The sequence below is a fragment of the Sceloporus occidentalis genome, unplaced genomic scaffold, assembly GCF_023333645.1.
Source record: "Sceloporus occidentalis isolate IW3139 unplaced genomic scaffold, rSceOcc1.0.p SCAF_4, whole genome shotgun sequence".
Classification (NCBI taxonomy): Eukaryota; Metazoa; Chordata; class Lepidosauria; order Squamata; family Phrynosomatidae; genus Sceloporus; species Sceloporus occidentalis.
The window spans coordinates 84,172,671-84,196,016 of record NW_028316984.1 but is presented as its reverse complement, the minus strand read 5'-3'; the positions used below and the strand labels follow the sequence as shown (position 1 = coordinate 84,196,016).

The window sequence follows — 23,346 nt, the reverse complement described above, 5'->3', positions numbered from 1 at the left end:
GCCTTTGTTTATCTTCAACCACTGAACATGTATATTTACTTAAAAGTCCTCTACATTCTACCTTGCTTTTAAAGAAAACACTGAAATAGCTAACCACTGCAAGATATAGATAGGTAGACAGACAGACAGACAGACAGACAGACAGGTATCGAGAGAGAGAGAAAGAGAGAGAGAGAGAGAACATATGTGCACTACAGTTATATCAATTTGATGTCACAAACTGTCATGGCTCCATCCTATGGAATATTGGGATAGTTTGGCAAGATACTAAGAATCCTCTGCTAAAGAGTGCAAAAGGAACGTTGGGTACTTACCGTGACACGTTCATTTCCTGCAGAGAAGGGTCCTGGCATCCTGTAATCTGGGTTTAGCTCCTCCTATTTGCTCCTGTAGGCAGGGACAATAAACAAAAGACCGGCCCCTATATAGGGAGGAGCTAGCTCCCCTGAGCCTCAGTCAATAACAAGCCAAGTGACTAGTAAGGTAATCAAGGAACTGAACTTTAGTAACATCAGCTAAGGGTTAACTAGAACACCTTAGAAAAAACTAGTCCAAGAACAAACAAGAACTCAGAAAAACCAATCCAGCAACAAGAAGAAGAACAAGGCAGGTCCACCAACAGGCAGGCAGGGTCGGAGGCCGCAGGCAGCACCCGGGTGGGCAGGATGCCAGGACCCTTCTCTGCAGGAAATGAACGTGTCACGGTAAGTACCCAACGTTCCTTTTCCCAGCAGAGAGGGTCCTGTCCTCCTGTAATCTGGGATTTACAAAAGCCCTCTCGAACTGGGAGGGAGGTGCTGCTAGGAGACTGTGGGCCCCGACACAATCTGTTGGAGGAACCTCTTTTGAAATGACACCTCTATGGACTGAGACACATCCAGTTTGTAATGTCTTATGAAGGTCGAAGGCGACTTCCGTGTGGCCACCCTGCAAATATCTGACAGGGAGGTGCTAGTGGTCAAGGCCGCAGAGGTAGATGCACTCCTGGTTGAGTGCACCATCAACCCCTCGGGTGGAGTGAGATCAAGAGTTCAGTAGCTCTTTTGAATACAAGACCTGATTCACCTACTCAGAGTCGAGACTGGTACCTTGCACCCCAAAGAGTCCAGGCGAAAGGAAAAGAACATCTCAGATGACCTTAAGGTTGAAGTCCTCTTGATGTAGATTTTGAGGGCTCTGCACACATCCAATGTGTGCCAGGTCTTTTCCAAGTCCTTCTTAGGATCGGGGCAGAATGAAGGCAGGAGAATGTCCTGTGACACCTGAAAGGCTGAGTTGACCCTAGGCACGAAGGTAGGGTCTGGACGAAGGCATACTGAGACAGGCCTAAAAATACACAAGTCTTTATGTACCGACAGGGCCCCAGCTCTGACACCCATCTGGCGGAGGGAATGGCCGCGAGGAAGATGACCTTGAGGGAGAGGTGTTTGAGGAAGGCCTCCCAAAGGGACTTGATCGGACCAACCGTCAGAGCCTTTAAGACCGTGTTCACATCCCAAGATGGAAAACGATGTCTGGTGGGCAGGCCCTGTTGGAAAACTCCCCTTCACAGCCTCTTAATGTGAGGATGGCTGCCATTCTAGCTGCTCTCGTATGGAGCAGAAACGACGTGATGGCAGACACCTGCCTTATAACCATATTGGGTCAAGCCCTTCTTAATGTCATCTTGGATGGACTATAGCAGGTCAGCCACTGAAAACCTGAAGCAGTTGATGAGAACTTGCCTAAGCAGTGGATTATGTGATCAATCAGAATAGAACCTGATCTAATCTGGACCTATGGCAGCTTCCAGCCTGTCACTGATCACCTTGTCAACTGGTTATAGCAATGAAGGTGATATTAAGGTGATTTCATTTGTAGTAATTAAGACTTACCACTCTGAAAGAGGAATGTTAATGTCTGACCTCCAATTAAAAATTTCAAAACAATGTGCAGTTCTTTACTGGAACATCTGTGACCTGTGTAAAATAAGACTAATCCCATGGTTAGGCAAAGAAGACACTGGATTAACCTTTATCTCGCAGACATTGGTGAGTCCATGCAGAAACATAGATGCACTCTGTGTTAACAGAGCATGTGGTCAGAATTAAGTCTGATTTCTTTTGAGGATGAACTTGTCTAGAGACTTCAAAAATCACCCCAACTCCATGTAGTAGACTATCATCAACCTGTATGAAGGCTGAGGGGTCTCGCGGCTAAATGAACTGCTGATTAAGGAGTCATGAAATGGGAACAGAGGCCTTGGCAAGGATAGCCCTCTGGTATCTAATTTCGAGGAGAGAATTTTCTCCACAAAAGGGATCTGTCAAAGGAACACAAACCTAAATTTAAAATAGTATAGTGGGCCCTCGATATGTACTGGAGTTGGATTTAGGACTTTGCATGGATGCCAAATCCATGGAAGCTCAAGGCACATAACATATAATCGCATAGTAAAATGGAGTCTCCTATATAAAATAGTAAAATCTTAGTTTGCTGTGTTGTATTTTTGTTTTGTTTGTTGTTATTGTTTATATATATATACATATATATATATATATATATAAGCTGTGGGCATAAAGGTGGCTGGTGTAAGTCTCTATATGGAGCTGTATGGTATATTAAATCTGAGCATTTTTGCTAGCAGAAAACAAGGCATAGGCACTAGGGAGTCTGTTTTTCCAGCCCCAAAAGGTAGTAAACAATGGCGTTGTTTGGACCAGACCATGCCATGAAAACCCAATCAGGGATAAGACACTCACCCACACAGCAGCTAACCTTATAACCATAAAATCATAGAATCATGGAGTTGGATGAGACCACAAGGGCCATCAAGTCCAACCCCCTGCCATGCAGGAAATCACAGTCAAAGTATGCCCAACAACATGGAAAGGAATCTTGTAGCACCCTGAGACCACCAAAGAAAAGAGATTAGCAGCATGAACCTTCATGGCCTTGAGCCCAATCCATCATATGCATGATAGATCCTGTTACAATAGGCTTTTCAAGCCAGGCAGCAGTTGAATGGCAAGCCCATCAGCAGGCATTCTTATTTAAAATTTAACAATCTAGACAAGGTAAAAGGTAATTGTGATTTTTGTGGCAGACCCCTCAGGGCTCTGTAGGATGTCTGAATGGGATCTGAAGCAACCCCTTAGTAGAGAAACCTGATTATATTGTTTTAAAACACTCATGGAGGAAGGGGAGTTTCTCCTCCCATGGAGAGGAGTCTGTCTGTTTTTGATAAGAATTCTTCTTAACCCCCTGTATTAGTGAGAACCATCTCATGGAAGAAACTGTGTTGTTTTTGTTTGTTTGTTTGTTTAGTTTCTTCCCTTTAACAGACATCTCTCCAACAAAGAAGGGAAGGCAAGGGGAGCCACATCTTTTGAGGCTAGCTGACTGAGGTTCACTGTGTTTTATAACAGGAACATAATCCTTTTGCCACTAAAATGGAGTTTGGTTGGTCACCTTAATCCAATATATCTATCACCTCATATGAGATGTTTTTACCAAAGATCCTCAAAGCATGTAAGCATTAGAGGTCTGTTGAGTGACCAGAGACCTTCTCCTTGCTTGAGTCACCCTGTTTATTAGCATTTAAATGAATCTGTATTGTTAAAGCTTATGCTCTTAATGAGAAGTGCTATGGCTGATAACAGTTTGCACAAAGGAGGTAGAACCATGTGCTCTGGACCTAATGGAGACAGTGATGGAGGCTCATAAGGAGGCAAGAAAAGTCATCATGTGGCTTTTATGGCTAGCCCCTCCCTTGAAGAATTAGTTTCCAGGCATCTTCTCTGGCCTGGAAAAAGGAGAGGGGGGTGAGCAGAAACAGCACAACTCAAACCTCATGTGCTAACATTAATAAAATGAACACCAGAAAGGTTAACCAGTATCTCTTGTAAATCTGAGCCCCCAGACCTGTTGATGTGGGGGCTCTCCCCTCCTTTATTTGCCCCATCAAGGGAGGCTGCCTGGGCAGTGGCTTATTCCAAGCACTGAGGAAACTGCTCTTAAGTTAGCAGTGACTGAAGACCATTGCTAATCATGGGTAGATAGCTGCCTATGGCCTGTAGTGTAGCCCTGATACTCACAGGGCATTTTGTTTTATTTATGTTTAAAACAGCCCCAACTTCAAGCTGGGGTTTACAGCTTAGCCCTTTTAATTTCAGGCAGGCTTTATAGTAACCTGGCTGCATGATAGAAGCTAGCTTGGTCCTCAACTCCCTCCCACTTGCATAGGTAGCTGGGAAGGGCAGAGGGGCTGCTGTGGGCCATGGCTCTACATTTACCTCAGGTAAGTCTGCGTCCTGAGAAAGGATAATCTCTGATGGAAAGGAGAGGCCAAGCGCTCAAGCTTTTCTCTCAAGAGTGCCATGGTTTGGGGCAGCCAAACACAATTGGGGGTGAAGGGAACTCTCCACCCATGATATCCACAAATGGTTTACCCCTTTTTGTTGTTGTAATTTTTGGGGAGGGAACACAGGAGGATTTGTATCCATGTGGTCTCTCAAAGAATCCTTGGGTTGGAAGAGATCCCAAGGGCCATCCAGTCCAACCCCATTCTGCCATGCAGGAACTCTCAATCAAAGCATTCCCGATAGATGGCCCTCCAGCCTGTTTAGAAGTGGGTGGCAGAGGCCCTGTTCTCTCTGGGGAGGACATGAAGCCATATTGTGCTTTTTTGTGGGATGCTCTGTGGCAGCCTAAAAAGACCATTTTAGAGTTGGAAGCTTCAGCTCCTGCTGGGCCAAGTCCAGCTTCCTTTACAGCCATGTGTCTGTGCAACACAGAGGAGGAATCCTCTGCCTCCTTACACACCATCTCATTATAAGAATTCAAAAGGAATGTGCAGGAGCCCTGGCAACACCACCATGTGTTTCCCAGTCTGCAAAAGGATCCCCCACACCTGTTAGGGTCCTGGATGCCATTGGGGCCAGAGATGGGAAGGAAGGGGGAGACCAAGGGTTAATGCCCCCATCTGCCCTCCTGGCAGAGTCCCAAACCTTATGCTAGGCATAGTGCCTGCAATGGCCATGGCAGAGGCCTCATGGCAATGCCTGCCCTGAGCGAGGGCATTAGATCTGGCAAAGGTTCTTTGGTGGCTAGAGAGAGAGGGCCCCTGGTACTCACCATTCTCCGTGACTTCTGGCTGGCTTGCCTCTCTGACCTTGGCCATTTCAGGCTGGGCAGAGGTGATGCAGAGAAATCCTTTGCCATGGCTTTTGGCTGGCCTGTCCTCTGAACTCTGGCCCCAAATGGGCTGAGCAGGGAAGTTTCCATGACTTCTGGCCAGTTTCCTCACTGATCCCTGGCCTTAAACAGGCTGGGCAGAGGTGATGTGGAGAAACAGAGACATGGAGGGGATACCCCTCACCATCTCTTCCCACGGCTCCCATGTGCTGCAATGCTGCTTGCAGAAATCTCCAGTGCTCCCACCATGAAAGGGGACAGCTTTGGAGCAGAGGGAGAGTCATTGGCAAAGCCAAGACCTTTCTCCAATCCTGGGAGCCCTTGCCATTTTAAGTCTTCTTCATGCTTCCAAGGCTGTAGTAAAGAAGCTGCAGAGCAACAGCAAACACATCCCAATGGGTCTCCCTCTGAAGCCAGCTCCCTCTGTTAAGCTGGCAGACCCTGAGCTAGGGAAGCCTGGGTTAAGGATGGCCCTTCACCCATGCTCTCAGGGTCCTCTGCCATAGCCACCACCAAAGAAGGGGGGAAAGGCAGGTGAGAGGAGAAGAAGGGAAGGCCAAGAAAACTCTCAAACCACTTTTGTAGAAAGGAAAAACTTCGCTGGCTCGAATAGAACATCCGGCTAGGAGCTTAGGCAGGAACAAGACTGAGGCTCAGGGGGGCTAGCTCCTCCCTATATAGGGGTCGGTCTTTTGTTTATTGTCCCTGCCTACAGGAGCAAATAGGAGGAGCTAAACCCAGATTACAGGAGGACAGGACCCTCTCTGCTGGGAAATGAACGTGTCACGGTAAGTACCCAACGTTCCTTGTAGTGGTTCTCTGGGTGTTTTGGACTTCAGCTCCCTGAAGAGCTAACCAGCTTGGCCAACACTTAGAAATTCTGGGAACAGAAGTTATGGGAGCACCTGAAGGACCAAAGTTTGACCACCACTGTTTTAGTGCATTTTCCCCAAATCACAGCAAGTGCTTCATGAAATGACAAATCCCAAGATCCCATAGGATGGAACTTTGATGATTAAAGTGATAGCACACTGATATAACTGTTTAGTATATAGAATCATAGAAAGATACAATCATAGAGTTTTAAGAGACCCCAAAGGGCCATCCAGTCCAACCTCTGCCATGCAGGAATACACACTCAAAGCACTGCCAACAGATGGCCATCCAGCCTCTGTTTAAAAACCTCCAAAGAAGGAGATTCCATCACACTCCAAGGCAGCATATTCCATTCTCAAACAGCTCTTACTGTCAGGAAGTTCTTCCTAATGTTTAGACACAATCTCTTTTGCTGTAGTTGGAATCCAATGTTCTGTGTCCCAGTTTCAGGAGCAGCAGAAAATAAGCTTGCTCTCTCTGTGCAACTCTGAAAGTATGACATTCCTTCAAATACAAGAGCTTATTGTTCATGTTTTAAAACTGGCTCCACCCTCCTACGCTGGAGCCAGGGCATGGGATGGAGGTGAGGATTATTGCTCTCTAAACCGCCGCCAAACTGCCAGCCACCATCAGCCTGCGTCCCAGCTGGGCCTAAGCCCCACTCTCCCACCACTTTTTAGAAGTTGGAAAGCTTTCTGACTTCTAAAAAGTGCTGGCGCAACGTGGTTGGGACCCAGGATGATGGCAGCTGGTGATTTGGTGGTGATTAGTGTACAATAATCCCCGCCTCCATCCCATGTCCCGGCTCCATCCCAGGAGGCTGGAGCATTTAATGGGACTTGAGCATCCAAAGATTTTAGTATCCATGGAGTGTCCTGGAACCAAACCCCAGGGGATACCAAGCGCCCACTATTTTTAAACATGGCTATCATTCACCTCTTCCTCAGACTAAACATACTCAGCTCCCTAAGCCACTCATATTGGCTTTTTTTAGCTGCTGCATCACACTGTTGACTCATATTCAACAGATCCATTTTGTATGTACTTTCATCAAGCCGGGTTTCTCCCATGCTATATCTGTGCATTTCATTTTTACTGCCTAATTGTAGTGTACCTTACATTTTTCTCTGTTCAATTCATTTTGTTAGTTTTGGCCTGACTTTCTAATCTTTTATGGTCATTTTGAATTCTGATCCTGTCCTCTGCAGTATTGGCTGCCCCTCTTAATTTGGTGACATCTGCACATTTGATAAGCATGGTCTCTATTCCTTTGACACCCTGATAGTCACTTCTCTCCAGGATGAAGAGGGGCAATCGCAGAGCACCCTTTGGTTTCAGTCAGTCAACCAATTATAAATCTACCTAACAATAGCATTATCTAGCTCATATTGTACTAGCTTTTTTGCAAGGATATCATTGGGGACCTTATCAAAGGCCTTAATGAAATCAAGATATACAGTGGTACCCCGGGATACGAATTGATCGCGTTACGAAATTTCCGGGGTACGAAAAAGTTAGATTGGAAAAAACTGTTCCGGGTAACGAAAGATTTTTCGGGTTACGAAATTCATTTCGGCGCGAAATTCAAATGCGAAGCGCGGCTAGCGGCTTTCCAGCGCTAACGGAAAGCCTTTTCGGGTTGCGAAATGTATCGGGTTACGAACGGCGCCACGGAATGAATTAATTTCGTAACCCGAGGTAGCACTGTACTACATCCACAGCATACCTCTCATCTATCAAGTTTGTAATTCTATAAAATAAAAAGAGTTAAGATTAGTATGACATGACATGTTTTTGAAAAATATTAACACCAGAGAAACACAGGAGGGTCTCAAAAATAAAACTATGCCTAACAGACATAGGGAAAACCATATAGGTACCAAATATAATATAAAAATGAACAAAAAATAACAAGCCTGACAACTAAAGAAATGAAGTAGTGTTTACTCCAGGATACAAGACTTGAGGTTGTTGTGATAGAAATAATTCTCTGTGAAGTTGGTTTGTTTATTATTCCACTACTATAGTTTGCCACCTGAGGAAGCAAAGTAGTATTTAATCCAAAATACAAAGTTGGTGTGATGGAAACAATTCTTTTCATGGACTTCCATTTAGCTTTTTAGCAATTTAATCAAGCACTGGTATAGTAAATAAACTATATATTAATTATATTAAATACTGTTCGTCAGTAAAGTTAATTTTGCAAAACACTGTTACTTTCTGTATTTAAGTTATATGATTATATAATTGTTAGTAACTTTCTTCATTTTTTTTGGTTTGTGTAATTTTAGTTCATATTATTATTGTTATTATTATTATTATTATTTACTCTCTGTATGTTCTTTAGTTACATTTTTGTTCATTTTTTATATTATATTTCGTACCTATAAGGTTTTCCCTGAATTTGTTAGGCATAGTTTTGTTTTTGAAAAACTCATGTTAACTTTTAGTGTGGATACAGTCTGATGTAGCTAATCAATGAACAGAGATAGAAATAGCACATGACAATTCAGAAAATGGCAACATAACTGAGTTTACAACTTTTCAGGTTTCTTGACCACCACACTCTGTTTTAAATTCTTTCTGCAGTTTTCCAGTATATTCAGAGTTAAATTCCTTCATGGAGATTTCACTGCACATTTTGTCTCACACAGAGTAAGAAGCCCTGCAGCTACACATGCTAAAATATCCTTTTTATTATGGCATTATACTAATGAAATCCAATTCAGTTGCCAAAAAGACAAGAGGTGGGCAACCTGGAAATGTTATTGGACTGCAATTCCCATGGGCCCATCATAGCCAGTGGCAAGGGATGATGGGAATTTTTCATCCATCATCTGGAGGACTCAATTTTGCCCAACTTTTACAGACATTGGCATGACTCTTCCTTCTTGAAAATATATTTAAACATTCAAATTCAAAACTAGCTTTCACTACTGAAGAGCTCTAGTATGGGAGATGTAGAAAAGATAAAGCTGTTTTGTTTGTTTGTTTGTTTGATCCCACAGACACATATCTTTCTCTCTTGGTGTGTCTGTGTGTTTAATTTCTGGACCATCATAATTATTGTTCATAGCAAGCAACAATGGACCTGTGTTAATCCACCATCAGACTCATTCATATGTCTACTTTGGAGATGGGATGACCAAACTAAGGTTTGTCATAACTAAATATTAACTACAACACCACACTGCCTGTCCACTACAGTCAGTGAGGGGTATTATGTCACTTACTATGAATTTTGTTAACCCAATTCTGCTATATTTCCTTCCCCTACGCAGCTACCCTGCTCATTCTGCTAATGAAGCTCTGGAATTTCCCCCCAAAGTACCTGCTCTGGTGGCAACACTGATTACAGTACTGTGATGATACAGAGGCATACAATATACAGCATTCACTCGGTACATTTTAAATACTTATTATTGGCTGTTCTTCTGATGCTGATATATAGATTAGTTGATGGGTGGATACTTTTCTGAAAGCTTCTCTGGATAACCATAGTCAGTGTGTTGTCCCCAGGCGTTGCCAGTTCAGGATGCTTCTTCGAGATGATGGTTATGCTGTGAGTTTCATTGCCCCATTCATGGAAGGTCAAGAGGTTGTTATCTTTTAGTTTGTAGAGCCTCTCATTTTCCTTCAGTGTTTCATCCATCTTTTTTTCTTCCCAGAGAAAATCTGTTAAGGAAAAGGATGGAATAGCTCCACACTGCCTTTTTCTGGAGGTACTCTTAATCACAGAAAGTTATAGTAGTGTTCTTGGGGGTTGGGGGGTTGGGGGGGTTGGGAAGCCAACCAAGTTCTTAAAGCTTTTAAATAGAAACCTGAAGAAATATTGGGTTTTGATGAACTCCAATTTTGTCTACCAAATGTGACATGGGGAGTGGAATCCCCTTTACCCTGAAGCCCTTAAAATCTTCTCCAGAGGGGAAAATATGGTGGGAAGCAACAAGGAAAAAAAGGAAGTCTGGCAGCATGAGCAGAAGCCTTCTTATGTGGCATGATGTGTCACCCTGTGTTTATTTTTTGGCATTCTAGTTCCAAATTCCATAAAGCCATCTGGTTATGAAATATAATTTGATTATTGCGATGTATATCAACACCCTCCAAGTGAACAATTAACATAATGCAACAATTTGCAAATGCTGAACTGTGGAATATGATTAAACATCTAAAGTTACTGCCAACCAATAAACTCTTTTAAACATAGGGGGAAAGTTTAATGCGGAGATATTCTACCTAAAAGGAAAGTCGCTCACACTCTTCCCCATCAGGAATTTACCAGTATTTGAGATTCCCTCACAAGACAGGACTAGAAGGATTAGGCCACTTGATGAAAATATGGCAGAATCTGTGGTCTGGCCCTGATTCAGCTATCCAGACATGTGCGTGCATATGCACAAGGCACATCTGGGATCCAATGGATTTGATATAACACATCTGTAGAGGCAGATGGAACTGTCTAATCATGCCCAGTGCTCATTGGCAGAGCTGGAGGGAGACATCAGTGCCTTCAAGCCAGAACTCAGAATGTTACTTTTAGAAAGTAATTAATTCAACGAAGCTATAGTACTGAACCCCCCAAAACTAGTTACTTACCATTATAGTTACATGTTTTACAATTTGGCTTTTTCTTCTCCCAAAAAGTTAATTCGTTCATTTAAAAAAAATTAACTGCAATGCCACCACGTTCCCTTTTAATTTTTTTATTTTAAAGATTTAAAAAATCCATTTCCATTGGGCATTTGTTAATTTCTCCAAATGTAGCTATTATAGGACAACTCCAAAACATATGCATTCAGGAAGCTTAACGTTTGGATATCAGAGTAATATAGGCATCATTTATTGATGGAGAAAGGGAGAGAGATTCTAAGATATATTTATGAAGCTGGAGCACTCTTGGTGCTAACAGACTCGAAAAAGCATTGTATCATCCAACTGGAAACCCATCTGGGTCAGGAGACTCCCCACCTCTCTTATTTGTTATAACACTGATAATTTCTTCTAAGTGTAAAGGTTCTGAAAGAAACTGTTGCTGTGATATGGAAAGATGCGGAAAGCAGGTATGAGACAGGAAAGTCTCTGTATCCTAGGAGGTGGAGCTAGCAACCACTAGATCTATATAACTACTTCTTCAGTCTTTATGATGGAGTACTGAAACATTCTTGGCCCAACCATGAAGGGAATGACCTAGAGCCATGAAACTTACATGCTATTCCAAATATTCACCTTGAAGTTCCACATAGTTGGCTCATTGTTTTTCAAGTTTCTTTAACTCTTCCAAAAATATTCTGATGTCATTTTCATTGCTTCATTTAGCATAGTTTTGGGATGCCTTCCTTTGAGTCATTGGATGTTGTCCATTTATTTTGGCAGTGGAAGACGGTGGCTTCCTTGTTAGAAAGGTAGTGACTCCACTCTAGGTTTTAGCCCCAAATTTATAAGAGCTGTTTAATGTGCTGAAGCTATTTGGGGCTGGTATTTAACACTTTGGACAATTCCTTTAAAGTGTGGAGCAAAACCAAGTGTGAATTCATCACCTCCATTGAATGTCTATTGTAAAACTATATGTAGAGTGCTTTAAATGGTTCCATTATCATCATGAGATTAATAAAGTGCAAGCAGTAGCTCATGATGTAGATGGAGCATTCCTACCCACCCTGCCTCCCAATTCTATGACAGTAATTAAGAAAAATAGCCTGGTCTACATGGTGATCATTGTCAAATGGAATGATTTAAATTGGCATCTACCTGGTTGTCACAACACATGCATCAGAACTTAAAAACAAGCGCCAAACAGGCTATCAATTCAATTGAATCTGGCAATTCCAGACTGAGTTTTCTTCTAGGCCAGAGGTGGGAATCACACATCCCTTCCAGCTTCTGCTGGTTTGCAACAACCAGTGTTCTTCATCATTGGCTTTGCTGGCTGAAGCTGCAGTTGTTTCCAACCCATGTGGACCCTCAGGGGAATCTATTTTGAGGTTTTCTTGACAATATCTCTCCAGTGGTTTCCATGGCTGAATGGGGAATCAATTTCCTGGAGTTTTAGTCCAACACCAAGACCACTACAACACCCAGGCTCTCGTGTGCTACATACTTTTATTATTATTTTTAATAGAATCACCAATAGCTTTTTTTAAAATGGAAAATTGCAGGCACATTTAATCTTATCAGCACATGAAAACAGCTAAGTTTCAGATAAACAGATCCACAGTGGTCTGTTTTTTTAATGAAGAATTTTTCCAGGGCACGGGTGGGGGAGGTATCCAAACAAGGATCTACTTAATCTTCCTATGTTCCTAGTCTGCTATAAAAATGACAGACAGCACAGAAGTGGCCATAAACCAGAAATCTAGAGAGAATTAGAAGGTGTCATGTAGAAGGAGAGTCCTAAACATCAGAGGAAGGAAGTGATTCATTTTCCTTTCTCTTTTGATTTTTGAGCAGTTTATTCAAAAATGGCACACACCACAAAAGTGTCCCCAGGCCAGAGAGTGTGTATGTGCTGTCAAGTTGCCTGTCGACTTATGGTGACCCCATTAATCTCATGGGGTTTCCTGGGCAATGAATATTCAGAGGTGGTTTGGCCATTTCCTTCCTCTGAAATATTGCGTACAGCACCTGCTATTCCCCGGTTACCTCCAAACCAAGATTTGGTTTTGTTACCCTCACAAGGAAACCATTTTTATCTCAGTAATCACCTGAAGTAAAACAGAGGCTTGCTTCTGTTTAGACTTTGGACTGGATGAATCTGATGGACATCTTTACTTGAAAATATATTGTGGAGATATATAAGAAAATGAGGTTGCCTAGCTTATTTTGTCCTCCAACCACTTGGTCACTGTCTTGAACTAGTTCTTACTGCAAACTGCGCCATTTCTGACTACCTGGCACTTGACTTTCCACTATCTGATCATCATTTAATCTCCTTTGCTCTTACTTATACTCCTCCTCCTCGCCATACTATTCAAGGCCATTTTCGTGATCTTCAATCTGTTGACTCTAACCATCTTGGTCAGACCCTGGATTCATCTCTCTCTTCCCTAAATCTCGGTAATTCTGCTGATTCAGCAATGTCTTTATTTAACTCCACTCTTTCCTCGACTCTTGACCATTTTGCCCCTGTCTCTGTACGCACTTCTTCCTCTAAGACTAGGCCTCAGCCCTGGCTTACCCCCAACATTAAGTTTCTCCGGTCCTGCTCTAGAGCGGCCGAATGTCTTTGGAGAAAGTCCAAAGAGTGGGCTGATTTTATCCATTTCAAATTTGTTCTTTCTTCCTTCTCACGCGCCCTCTCTATGGCAAAACAGAATTATAACAAATCATTGATCTCCGCCAATGAGAGGTGCCCGCAGCAATTATTCTCCACTTTCAACACGTTGCTTAAACCTCCCTCTCCTCCTGTCTCTTCATCATTCTCTCCTAATGACTTTGCTAACTATTTCATCTCTAAGATTACCACTATTCGCTCTGAGATAGTCCCTCCTGATTCTTCTTCTGCTCTTAATCTTCTATCGCCTTCACCTAACAAATTTTCTGTCTTTCCTCCTGCCTCTTTGGATGAACTCTCTACACTTCTGAACTCTTCCAAACCTGCAACCTGTCCTCTTAATCCAATTCCTACTCCTCTTCTAATCTCTATAGCTCCCTCCTTTCTGCCCTCGCTTCTCCATATCTTCAATCTCTCTCTCTCTCTCTCTACAGGCTCCTTCCCGTCGGACTTCAAACATGCTCTCATTTCCCCAATTCTGAAAAAACCTTCTCTTGACCCCTCCTCTTTGTCTAGCTATCGTCTGATTTCTCTTCTCCCCTTTCTTTCTAAGGTTTTGGAACGGGTTGTTTATTCGCGCTGTCTTAAGTTTCTTGAAACCAACTCCATCCTTGATCCCTTTCAGTCTGGTTTCCGCCCAAGGCATTCCACAGAGACAGCTCTCACTAAGATCTTGAATGACCTTTTACAGGCCAAGGCTAATGGCCTTTACTCTGTTCTCATCCTTCTCGATTTGTCTGCAGCCTTTGACACCGTTGATCACTGTCTTCTAGTTGATATACTCTCTGACCTTGGGTTCTCAGACTCTGTTCTTGACTGGTTTAGATCTTACTTGTCTGGCAGATCTTTTGCAGTAGTTGCAGGTGGTCAGACTTCTTCTCCTGTTCCCTTATCTGTTCGAGTTCCTCAGGGCTCTGTTCTGGGTCCCCTTCTGTTTTCTCTCTACACATTGTCCTTAGGAAAACTCATCAGCTCTTTTGGTTTTTCCTACCATCTGTATGCTGATGACACCCAGCTGTATCTTTCTGCCCCTGACCTTTCTCCAAGGCTTGAACAGCAAGTCTCGTCTTGCCTTACAGCTGTCTCGCAGTGCATGCGCCATCGGCGTTTGAAGCTCAACATGTCCAAGACGGAGCTTCTTGTCTTTCCTCCTAAGCCCACCCTTCAACACTCCTTTTCTGTCTCTGTGGACAACATTTCTATTCAACCAGTCCAGCAAGCCTGCAGTCTTGGTTTTATCTTTGATTCTTCTCTGTCGTGTATCCCTCAGATCCAGACCACAGCCAAGGTTTGTAGATTCTTTTTGTACAATATGGCCAAAATCCGACCATATCTCTCCGCCTCTACTGCCAAGATCCTGGTCCATGCCCTAGTGATCTCCCGACTTGATTACTGTAACGTCCTCCTGGCTGGGCTTCCTCTTTCTCACCTCCGTCCTTTAATCTCTGTCCAGCATTCAGCTGCACGCATTATCACTTCCACCCACCGCTCTGACCACATCTCTCCTGTGTTGGCATCCCTTCACTGGCTCCCCCTCCCTTTCTGCATTCAGTATAAGCTCCTGCTGTCGACATTCAAAGCCCTCCATGGACTGGCCCCTCCTTACTTATCAGACCTTCTTTCTCCTCACCTTCCCACCAGGGCCCTCCGTTCTGGTAGTCAAGGGTTCCTGTCCCAGCCCAGGATTTCCTCTGCCCCATCCCAGATTCGCCCCCTTTCACTTGCTGCCCCTCACTCCTGGAACCTTCTTCCCCCACAAGCAAGAGCCATCACTTCTTTAACTAGCTTCAAAACGGAGTTGAAAACCATCCTGTTCAGAGAAGCCTTCCCAGGCATTGCATAATTGTCGCTTACTATCTGATGTTCTTTTGTTGCCTGTTTATCGAACCATTTCCTGTATTGCTATGTATTGTATATGTATTATCCTACTTGAGAGTATGTATTTTCCCTGAATGAAGATTAACCTTCCATTTTGAAGCCAAGCCCTCCCTCCAGTCCATCTGCCTTGGTCCAGGCCTCGGAGGTAGAGAGGAACTGCTGGACCTCTTACCCTTTCCCTCCACCACTCCCTTCTCCTTCTGTGTCATGTCTTTTTAGATTGTAAGCCCGAGGGCAGGGAACCATCTAACTAAAAAGATTGCATGTACAGCGCTGTGTAAATTTACAGCGCTTCATAAATAAAGGTTAATAATAATAATAATAATAACAATAAGTAAGGGACTGTGCTCCTGTCCTTTTAATGGTTATGCAGAAGGGAGAGTCACAACAGGTGTTCCTTGTCACACAAGCAATGCCTGCTGAAATTCTTCTATATTACTCTGCTATATAACTCTATATATTCTTCTATATAACTCTTCTATATAACCATTAAAGGGACAAAAGCCCTGCCCTTTATTTCATCTGACAACCATAAGAAAAATACAGAAGAAATATATGGTTACTACCAATGAGCATTCAGCCCCCATATACTCCAGACATCCAAATAATTCAGAAAGCCCAGTTGGAAAGCATCTATTGACAAAATGAAATATTTGATTTTACCTCAGCCTGTGGCAATCTCATAGCTGCAGACTACTACTTTGTGATGATGGCTCCAAGTACTATCACCAATTCTGAAGGAGTCAAGGTGACTTCTGCCATTGCAACAAAGCTATCAGTTTTCCAACTGACCATGCAAAACACAGCTCAATACAATTTATGTTTGTTCAAGAATAAACTCCAGTGCAACACTTTCCCAGGCTACAAATCCCAATCCCATTTAAGAGGTTCTCAGTTCCCCAAAAAAAGATATCATTCTGTCGTCCTTTACAATTAATTTTTGCCTCTCCATTCTTGTTTCCAAAATAGACGCACTCTGACTTTACCAAATAATGGTAAAATAATTTTACCATTTTACCAAGCTCAGCTTCAAATTCATATTCAGAATGTCCAAGCCAACATGAAGCAATTTGATCGAAAGTCATTTACATTATGATGACATTTTCATGTTTACATTCTTCACATTGTAAGAGAAAGGACCAATTTCCTGTTAAGATTTTCCACATCCTTCTCGACTTCCTTACCACTGTCTTCCAAAAGGGTCTTATTTTTCAAAATTACAGTTTCTTCTATCTCTACAAATTTTCTAAATATCACTTCATCTATCTATACATTCTTACAATATCAATATGAAAATAGCATGCTAAACCATAAAACATGATACATTTATAATGCTTAAATATGCCACCTAGCAAACACGGGCAAAATGCTATTGTGATGTAAATAGATCAGTTCAGTAAGTTTATTGTTCTAGTCAAAAGCCATGGCAAATGTAAGAGAATAATAATAATAATAATAATAATAATAATAAAATTTATTTGTATCCTGCCCCTCTGAGAACAATTGGGGCGGCTAACAAAGTTAAACTACAGAACATTTTAACTTAAGAGAAGTATCCATAAGTACAAAAAATATGACAAACATGGAAAATATTTAAAAAATTCAGAATTAACATCAGCAAGCTCAGCTTCAAATTGGTATTCAGAATATCCAAGCCAACTTGAAGCAATTTGATCATGCACTGAAAATATATTGCTAACTTTTGTAGATGACAGCTGTGCCCCATTAGAAGAACTTGGGGATGTAGTTGGAACACCAACAAAAAGCATATGTAATGAATATCTGCCTTGCAAAATTCCTCAGTGAGAGTACACCTTCAATGAACAGCCCTCATCCAGCCTGTGGATTATGTTTCCTTAGCTTTATGACAATACCATGAGGAAAGCCTTCCCTCTGTGCTTCAGGCAGTTGTCCTTTACTTGATTGAGAACTTTCTCCAGAGCTCTTTTTACATCTTTGTTTCTCAAGGTGTAAATGATAGGATTCAGCATTGGAGTGACAACAGCATAGAAAACAGATATCATTTTGTCCATGCCAGAAGACCGGGTAGAACGTGGACAGAGGTACATGAAGATGACTGTGCCATAGAAGATGGTAACCACCATGAGGTGGCTGGAACAAGTGGAGAACGCCTTGTGTTTTCCAGAAGCAGATGGGATATGGCAGATGGTAAAAATGATGAGACCATAAGATGTCAAAGTCAGAAGGAAGGACGTGAGCACAACCACTGCAGAGACAAGAAAAACTGTTGTCTCAGCCAAAAAGGTATCACCAGTTGACAGCTCGATCAAGGGACCCGTGTCACAGAAAAAGTGGTTGATCTGGTTGCTGCTGTTGAAGGGGAGCTGGGAGATGGAGGCTATGGACAAGAATGGAGTCAGGAAGCCACTCAGCCAAGAAGCCAAGGCCAGGCTGGTACAAGCACAGCCATTCATGAGCAATGGGTACTGCAGTGGGTGGCAGATGGCTAAATACCGGTCATAGGCCATGGTAGCTAAGAGGAGGAATTCTGTGGTACCAAAGAAGAAGAAGAAATACATCTGCGTCATACAAGTCCAGAAGGAGATGGCACGGGGGCCAGTGAGGAAGTCCACCAGAAGCCGGGGAACAGTGACTGAGGTATAGCATATTTCGAGGAATGAAAAATTGTTCAGGAAGAAGTACATAGGGATGCGCAGATCCACATCCATGTTTGTGATGAGAATGATCAAAGCATTTCCCAGGAGTACAAAGAGGTAGGCTGTCAAGAAAGAGATGAATAAGAGGAACCAGAACTTCTGGAGCCCAGGGAAGCCCAGCAGGATGAATTCAGGAGTTGAGGTGGCATTCAGCATATTTTCGGTGTTGCCTGTACAGCTAATAGAGAGGAATTATGAGAAGGAGAGTGAGGAATTGGATACAAAAAATGTGGTTGATGAAGAAGACCCAAACAGAATACATAACAACAATACATAACAATCAGCATTCCCAAGGTGACTTACAATATAGGATTAAAAACAAATACAGCTAAAACAATAGAGAATACAGACTTTAAAAAGAAATTAAATAAAGAGCCATATTAAAAATATAAACAGTTAAAAAGCAATTGCAACATTGGGATGCTGATAAAAAAAATCCATGCCAGTCCACAAGCTATCAATTGCCAGTATATGACAAGTTTCCAGGAAACTATGCAAATATCCATATTTCAATATGACACAATTACAGTATTTGTTCTGTGCTTTAAGGAATAAAATAGCTGATGTTGTAGTAAATTTAAGAGCTCCTAAATAATACTGAGTTAGATGAGCCAGTAATCTGGCTCAGTATAAACATGCATTCCTAGGAGCTCCAGTTTGCTCAATAAATGACACTGCCACAATTTTGTAGACCTTTGAAGCCAATATTGTAGACTTTTAGGGTGGAAGAGTAAAGGGGCTTTGAATCTAATAGTTCATTAGCATTATAGGAATGGAAATCAGATGGAAAATTTACAGATCTTAAAGATAAAGCCCTCTGGTATGTGGACATATTTGGTAATGGTTCCACTCTATTTGTTCTGTTCATTCATCCATAGTATTGTCAAAAGCTGACCTTTCCAGGATATACTAAGTCCATCTTCCATACTCTATCCACCCCATGTATGTGTCACACTCACATTTTCTATACATTTTGCATAGAACCGAGAAGCAAAGAACTATACAACAAAAACAATTTTTTGTTTCTAACAAATGAAATAACATATACATATAGGATTAAATCCAGTTGACTCACCATGTTTCCATTAATTAAGTGGATCTACTCTAGTTGTGACTAGCTATTAATTTAGACCTTGATGTACACACAATTTTACAGCAACTGTTTTCAGGGATTGCACTAGATTTTGTTAAAAGCCAGATATGGTGTGTAAATGGGATACTGGGAGGTAACTAGTTGGTGGAAGTTGGGAACATGCTTTAGTGGCCAAGGAAAAGACGTCTATGGAAAGAAGACCTCCCCATTTCCATACCCATGCCTGGTATCTCTCCAATTTTCTAAACCTTTTATAACTAAGCTTTTTGTGGGTTTTTTGGGCTGTGTGGCCATGTTCTGGAAGAGTTTATTTCTGATGTTTTGCTAGGTTCTGTGGCTACATCCTCAGACAAGATGCCAGCCACAGATGCTGGCAAAATGTCAGGAATAAACTCTTCCAGAATACGGCCACATAGCCCAAAAAATCCCACAAAAAAACTATGGATGCCAGATGTGAAACCCTTTGACTTCACTTTTATAACTTGTCTAGACACCTTTTCATTTTTTGTATGCAGTCATTTTTAAAAGGCAAGAATGCTATGCTTGTCTCATAGCAAGCTTGGATCAGAGATGCAGGGATACATTCACCACTTACCTTAAATCACAGGGTTATGTAGCTGTTGTTAAAATAAAGAGAGAATCCGTTTGCTATATCTCACTAGCCTAGTTCACTCTAGTTCACAGAGGAAATAATCACTCTAAAATAACACTTTTTCCCCAGGTAGTGGGGAATGCAGAGGAAGAATGTGTTCATAGCTCTGTTGGTTATTGCTTTATTAGGATTAGAATCTAGCCCTACATGCTGGCCAGTTTGGCATTGCCTTCCCAGCTTGCCCAGAAGGGTGCTGACAGATGCACAACCAACACCTGACTACAGAGTTGTATCTCTGGCTATCTCAGCTGGCAAACTGAACTGTGTGGGTGGCATGACACTAGAGCAACTGGTGGGAGGTGCTGTGCTTCTCTAACTTCTGTGGAGGGCCCTAGAGAGCTCCAGAATGCTGCTTGTGGTAGATTTACATGACAATTATCCCTTTGTAAGGTCATTGGGAAATTGATCAAGATCAATTGTGCAAAACATTAACTATTTTACAGTGTTATGTAGGACACATGACACCTTTCCATCCTCTTGGCAGAGCTGGAAAATCCAATGGTAAGGAACAATGGGAATTGGTTTTATCAACAACTCCATGCTGTTGTTTGCACATGCACCCATATTGCCAACCTGTGGGGTAGTACTTCAGTATACATATAAAGGAAAGAGAGGGTGGAGGTGGACAATGCATCCAGGAAAGACAGAAGACAGTGAGCTCCCAGCTGCTTTCTTGGCTCTCAGCGCATTCACACAACATAAATAACTCACATGGACCAGTGCCGTAATCACAATGTATCTGGCCATTGAGAGAAAAACTAGGTTAGCCTTCCCAGTCTTGGTGCCCTCCATAATTGTATTATAACCTCCAGCAGCCAGTCCTAGCCCACGTGACAAAACTGAAGAAGACTGCGTTAGGCAATACTGTTTCATCTCTTTTTGGCTTCCTTTCTTGTTACATGGCTTGAGCATGCATAACACAGTTTTTAAGCTTTGACTTCTGCTGTGGCAGTGAAAAATGGAGCAGCTCCTAGAATTCAGTTCAGAAACCTTTTCCCACCTTATTTCAACTGGGATATTTAATGTGGCAGAATTCCACTATTCTTACCAACGCATGACTTTCAAAAATGTGGGATTACCCCACTGAAGTGGACCCTTAGTGTAGGGTGTCCCCTACACCCTGTGCAGGCTGGATTGGGATGGGTGGGACTACCTGTAGGCCAGATTAGATCCACTGGCTAGAAGAGTATCTCTCCTGATCTAAGTGTTGTTCAATGGATGTTTGTGTTTTTTTAAAAAATAATATTTTTTGACAACCAAGAATTTCTTTCCAGCCTCAGAATAAAATATCAAGCAGAGATTCAAAGGTAATTTTCTTATACATAGCCTTATACTGTACATAGTTCTGGCTCATTGCAGGAGAAAATAGTATCTTGAACCAATTATTCTGCAACTTTATTTGATACTAATCCTCATGAACTCAGTTTTAAAATGATCCAAGCCACTAGCACCATAATAGATAGATAGATAGATAGATAGATAGATAGATAGATAGACAGACAGACAGACAGACAGACAGTCAGTTCTGGAAAGTAAGTTGGAAGAAGAGATGGCTGAAGGCTTTGAATATAAAAACTTGAAAGTAAGTGGCCTTAGCAATGGCACCTGGACAAGAGAAAGGGGACAAAGAGTAACAGGCCTAGAATGGACAACATGGCAGGCAATTCATTCTACAGTGTGTTATAGTAGCTTAGAGAAAGTTTCAGCAAGAGCTGCTAGCACTTTAGCACAAATAAAAATTAAATTTACTAAATTGTCCTAGATTCTCAACGACATCAAATTAACAACTATGATACCTTGGACAAGGCTGTAGTACATGACAAAAATGACTTGAAGACACACAACAACAACAATAGTCTACTTTGTTGATAGGGATGGGGAAACTATTTCACAATAAGTATGGTGAGATGAGAAAGACTAATTGAAATTGAAGTAACCTTATACTCTAGTGGGTAATTGCCATTTAAATGGTATTGATATTCTACATTGGCTACTTAGGGCTAGTTTACGCGTACATGTATTATGCGAACTGGTGTGAATTTTCTCACATTCCCATTGATGGTTCATTGTCTACACTTTCCTGTGTAAAATCACATCTAGAATCATAGAATCATAGAGTTGGAAGAGACCACAAGGGCCATCCAGTCCAACTCCCTGCCATGCAGGAAATCTAAATCAAAGCATCCCTGACAGATGGCCATCCAGCCTCTGCTTGAAAACCTCTAAAGAAGGAGACTCCACCACACTCTGAGGGATTTTGTTCCACTGTCGAACAGCCCTTACTGTCAGGAAGTTCCTCCTAATGTTGAGGTGGAATCTCTTTTCCTGCAGTTTGCATCCATTGTTCCGTGTCCTAGTCTCTGGAGCAGCAGAAAACAAGCTCGCTCCCTCCTCAACATGACATCCCTTCAAATATTTTAAAAGGGCTATCATGTCATCTCTTAACCTTCTCTTCTCCAGACTAAACATCCCCAGCTCCCTAAGCCTTTCCTCATAGGGCATGGTTTCCAGACCCTTCAACATTTTAGTCGCCCTCCTTTGGACACGCTCCAGTTTCTCAACGTCCTTTTTAAATTGTGGTGCTCAGAACTGGACACAATATTCCAGGTGGGGCCTGACCAAAGCAGAATAAAGTGGCACTATTACTTCCCTTGATCTAGACACTATACTTCTATTGATGCAGCCTAGAATCATATTGGCCTTGTTAGCTGCTGCATAGCGCTGTTGACTCATGTTCAACTTGTGGTCTACTTGGACTCCTAGATCCCTTTCACATTTAGTTTCATTCAGCCAAGTGTCCCCCATCCTATATCTGTGCATTTCATTTTTTGCCCTAAGTGCAGTACCTTACATTTCTCCCTGTTGAAGTTCATTTTTTTTAGCTTTGGCCCAGTTTTCTAGTCTGTTCAGGTCATTTTGAATCTTGATCCTATCCTCTGGGGTATTAGCTATTCCTCCTAATTTGGTGCCATCTGCAAATTGGATGAGTATGCCCCCAATTTTGTCCTCCAAGTCATGGATAATGATGTTGAATATCACCGGGCCCAGGACAGAACCCTGTGGGACCCCACTGGTCACTTCTCTCCAGGATGAAAAGGAGCCATTGTTGAGCACCCTTTGGGTTCATCCAGTCAACCAATTATAAATCCATGTAACAGTTGCCTTGTCTAGCCCACATTTTACAAGCTTGTTTGCAAGAATGTCATGGGGAACTTTGTCAAAGGCCTTACTGAAATCAAGATAAAGCCCTACATGGCTTGGGCCCAGGATACCTGAAGGACCGCCTCTCCCCATACATTCCGCCCCGCACCCTCAGAACTTCTGGGCAGCAACTACTTAGGGTTCCAGGGGCCAAACTCTCCTCTACAACGAGGAGGACGTACTCCATCGTTGCCCCGACCCTTTGGAACACGCTGCCCACAGAGCTCCGCTCGGCTACCTCCCTGGCTCAGTTTAGAAGGGACTTAAAAACCCTTCTATTTCGAACTGCATTCCCCGAATGAAGTCCTAGATGGCCTTCCTCCCTATGTTGTCGGCAAGATGGATGGCTGACCGGGGTTTTTAAGTTGTTTTTAATATGTATACTGTATGTATTGTTTTTATTATGTTGTTCACCGCCCTGATCAATGGAAGGGCGGTATATAAATAAAATTTTTATTATTATTATTAAGATATACGATATCCACAGCATTCCCTTCATCTAACAAGCTGGTAATTTTATCAA

At 42.3% G+C, this 23,346-nt stretch overlaps 1 protein-coding gene across 1 annotated transcript; it reads right to left on the bottom strand.

The window, feature by feature from the left end:
• Nucleotides 1–17,032: 17,032 nt before the first annotated feature.
• On the bottom strand, nucleotides 17,033–18,033 carry LOC149314195 (olfactory receptor 11L1-like). Its single transcript, XM_089523405.1, has one exon. The coding sequence runs from the start codon at nucleotides 18,031–18,033 to the stop codon at nucleotides 17,062–17,064; it is 972 nt and encodes a 323-aa protein (XP_089379531.1). The 3' UTR covers nucleotides 17,033–17,061.
• Between the last annotated feature and the right edge of the window lie 5,313 nt (nucleotides 18,034–23,346).

Bases quoted from the DNA above. Each gene is read 5' to 3' on its own strand.
- LOC149314195 (XM_089523405.1), bottom strand. From the start codon at position 18,033: ATGCTGAATGCCACCTCAACTCCTGAATTCATCCTGCTGGGCTTCCCT.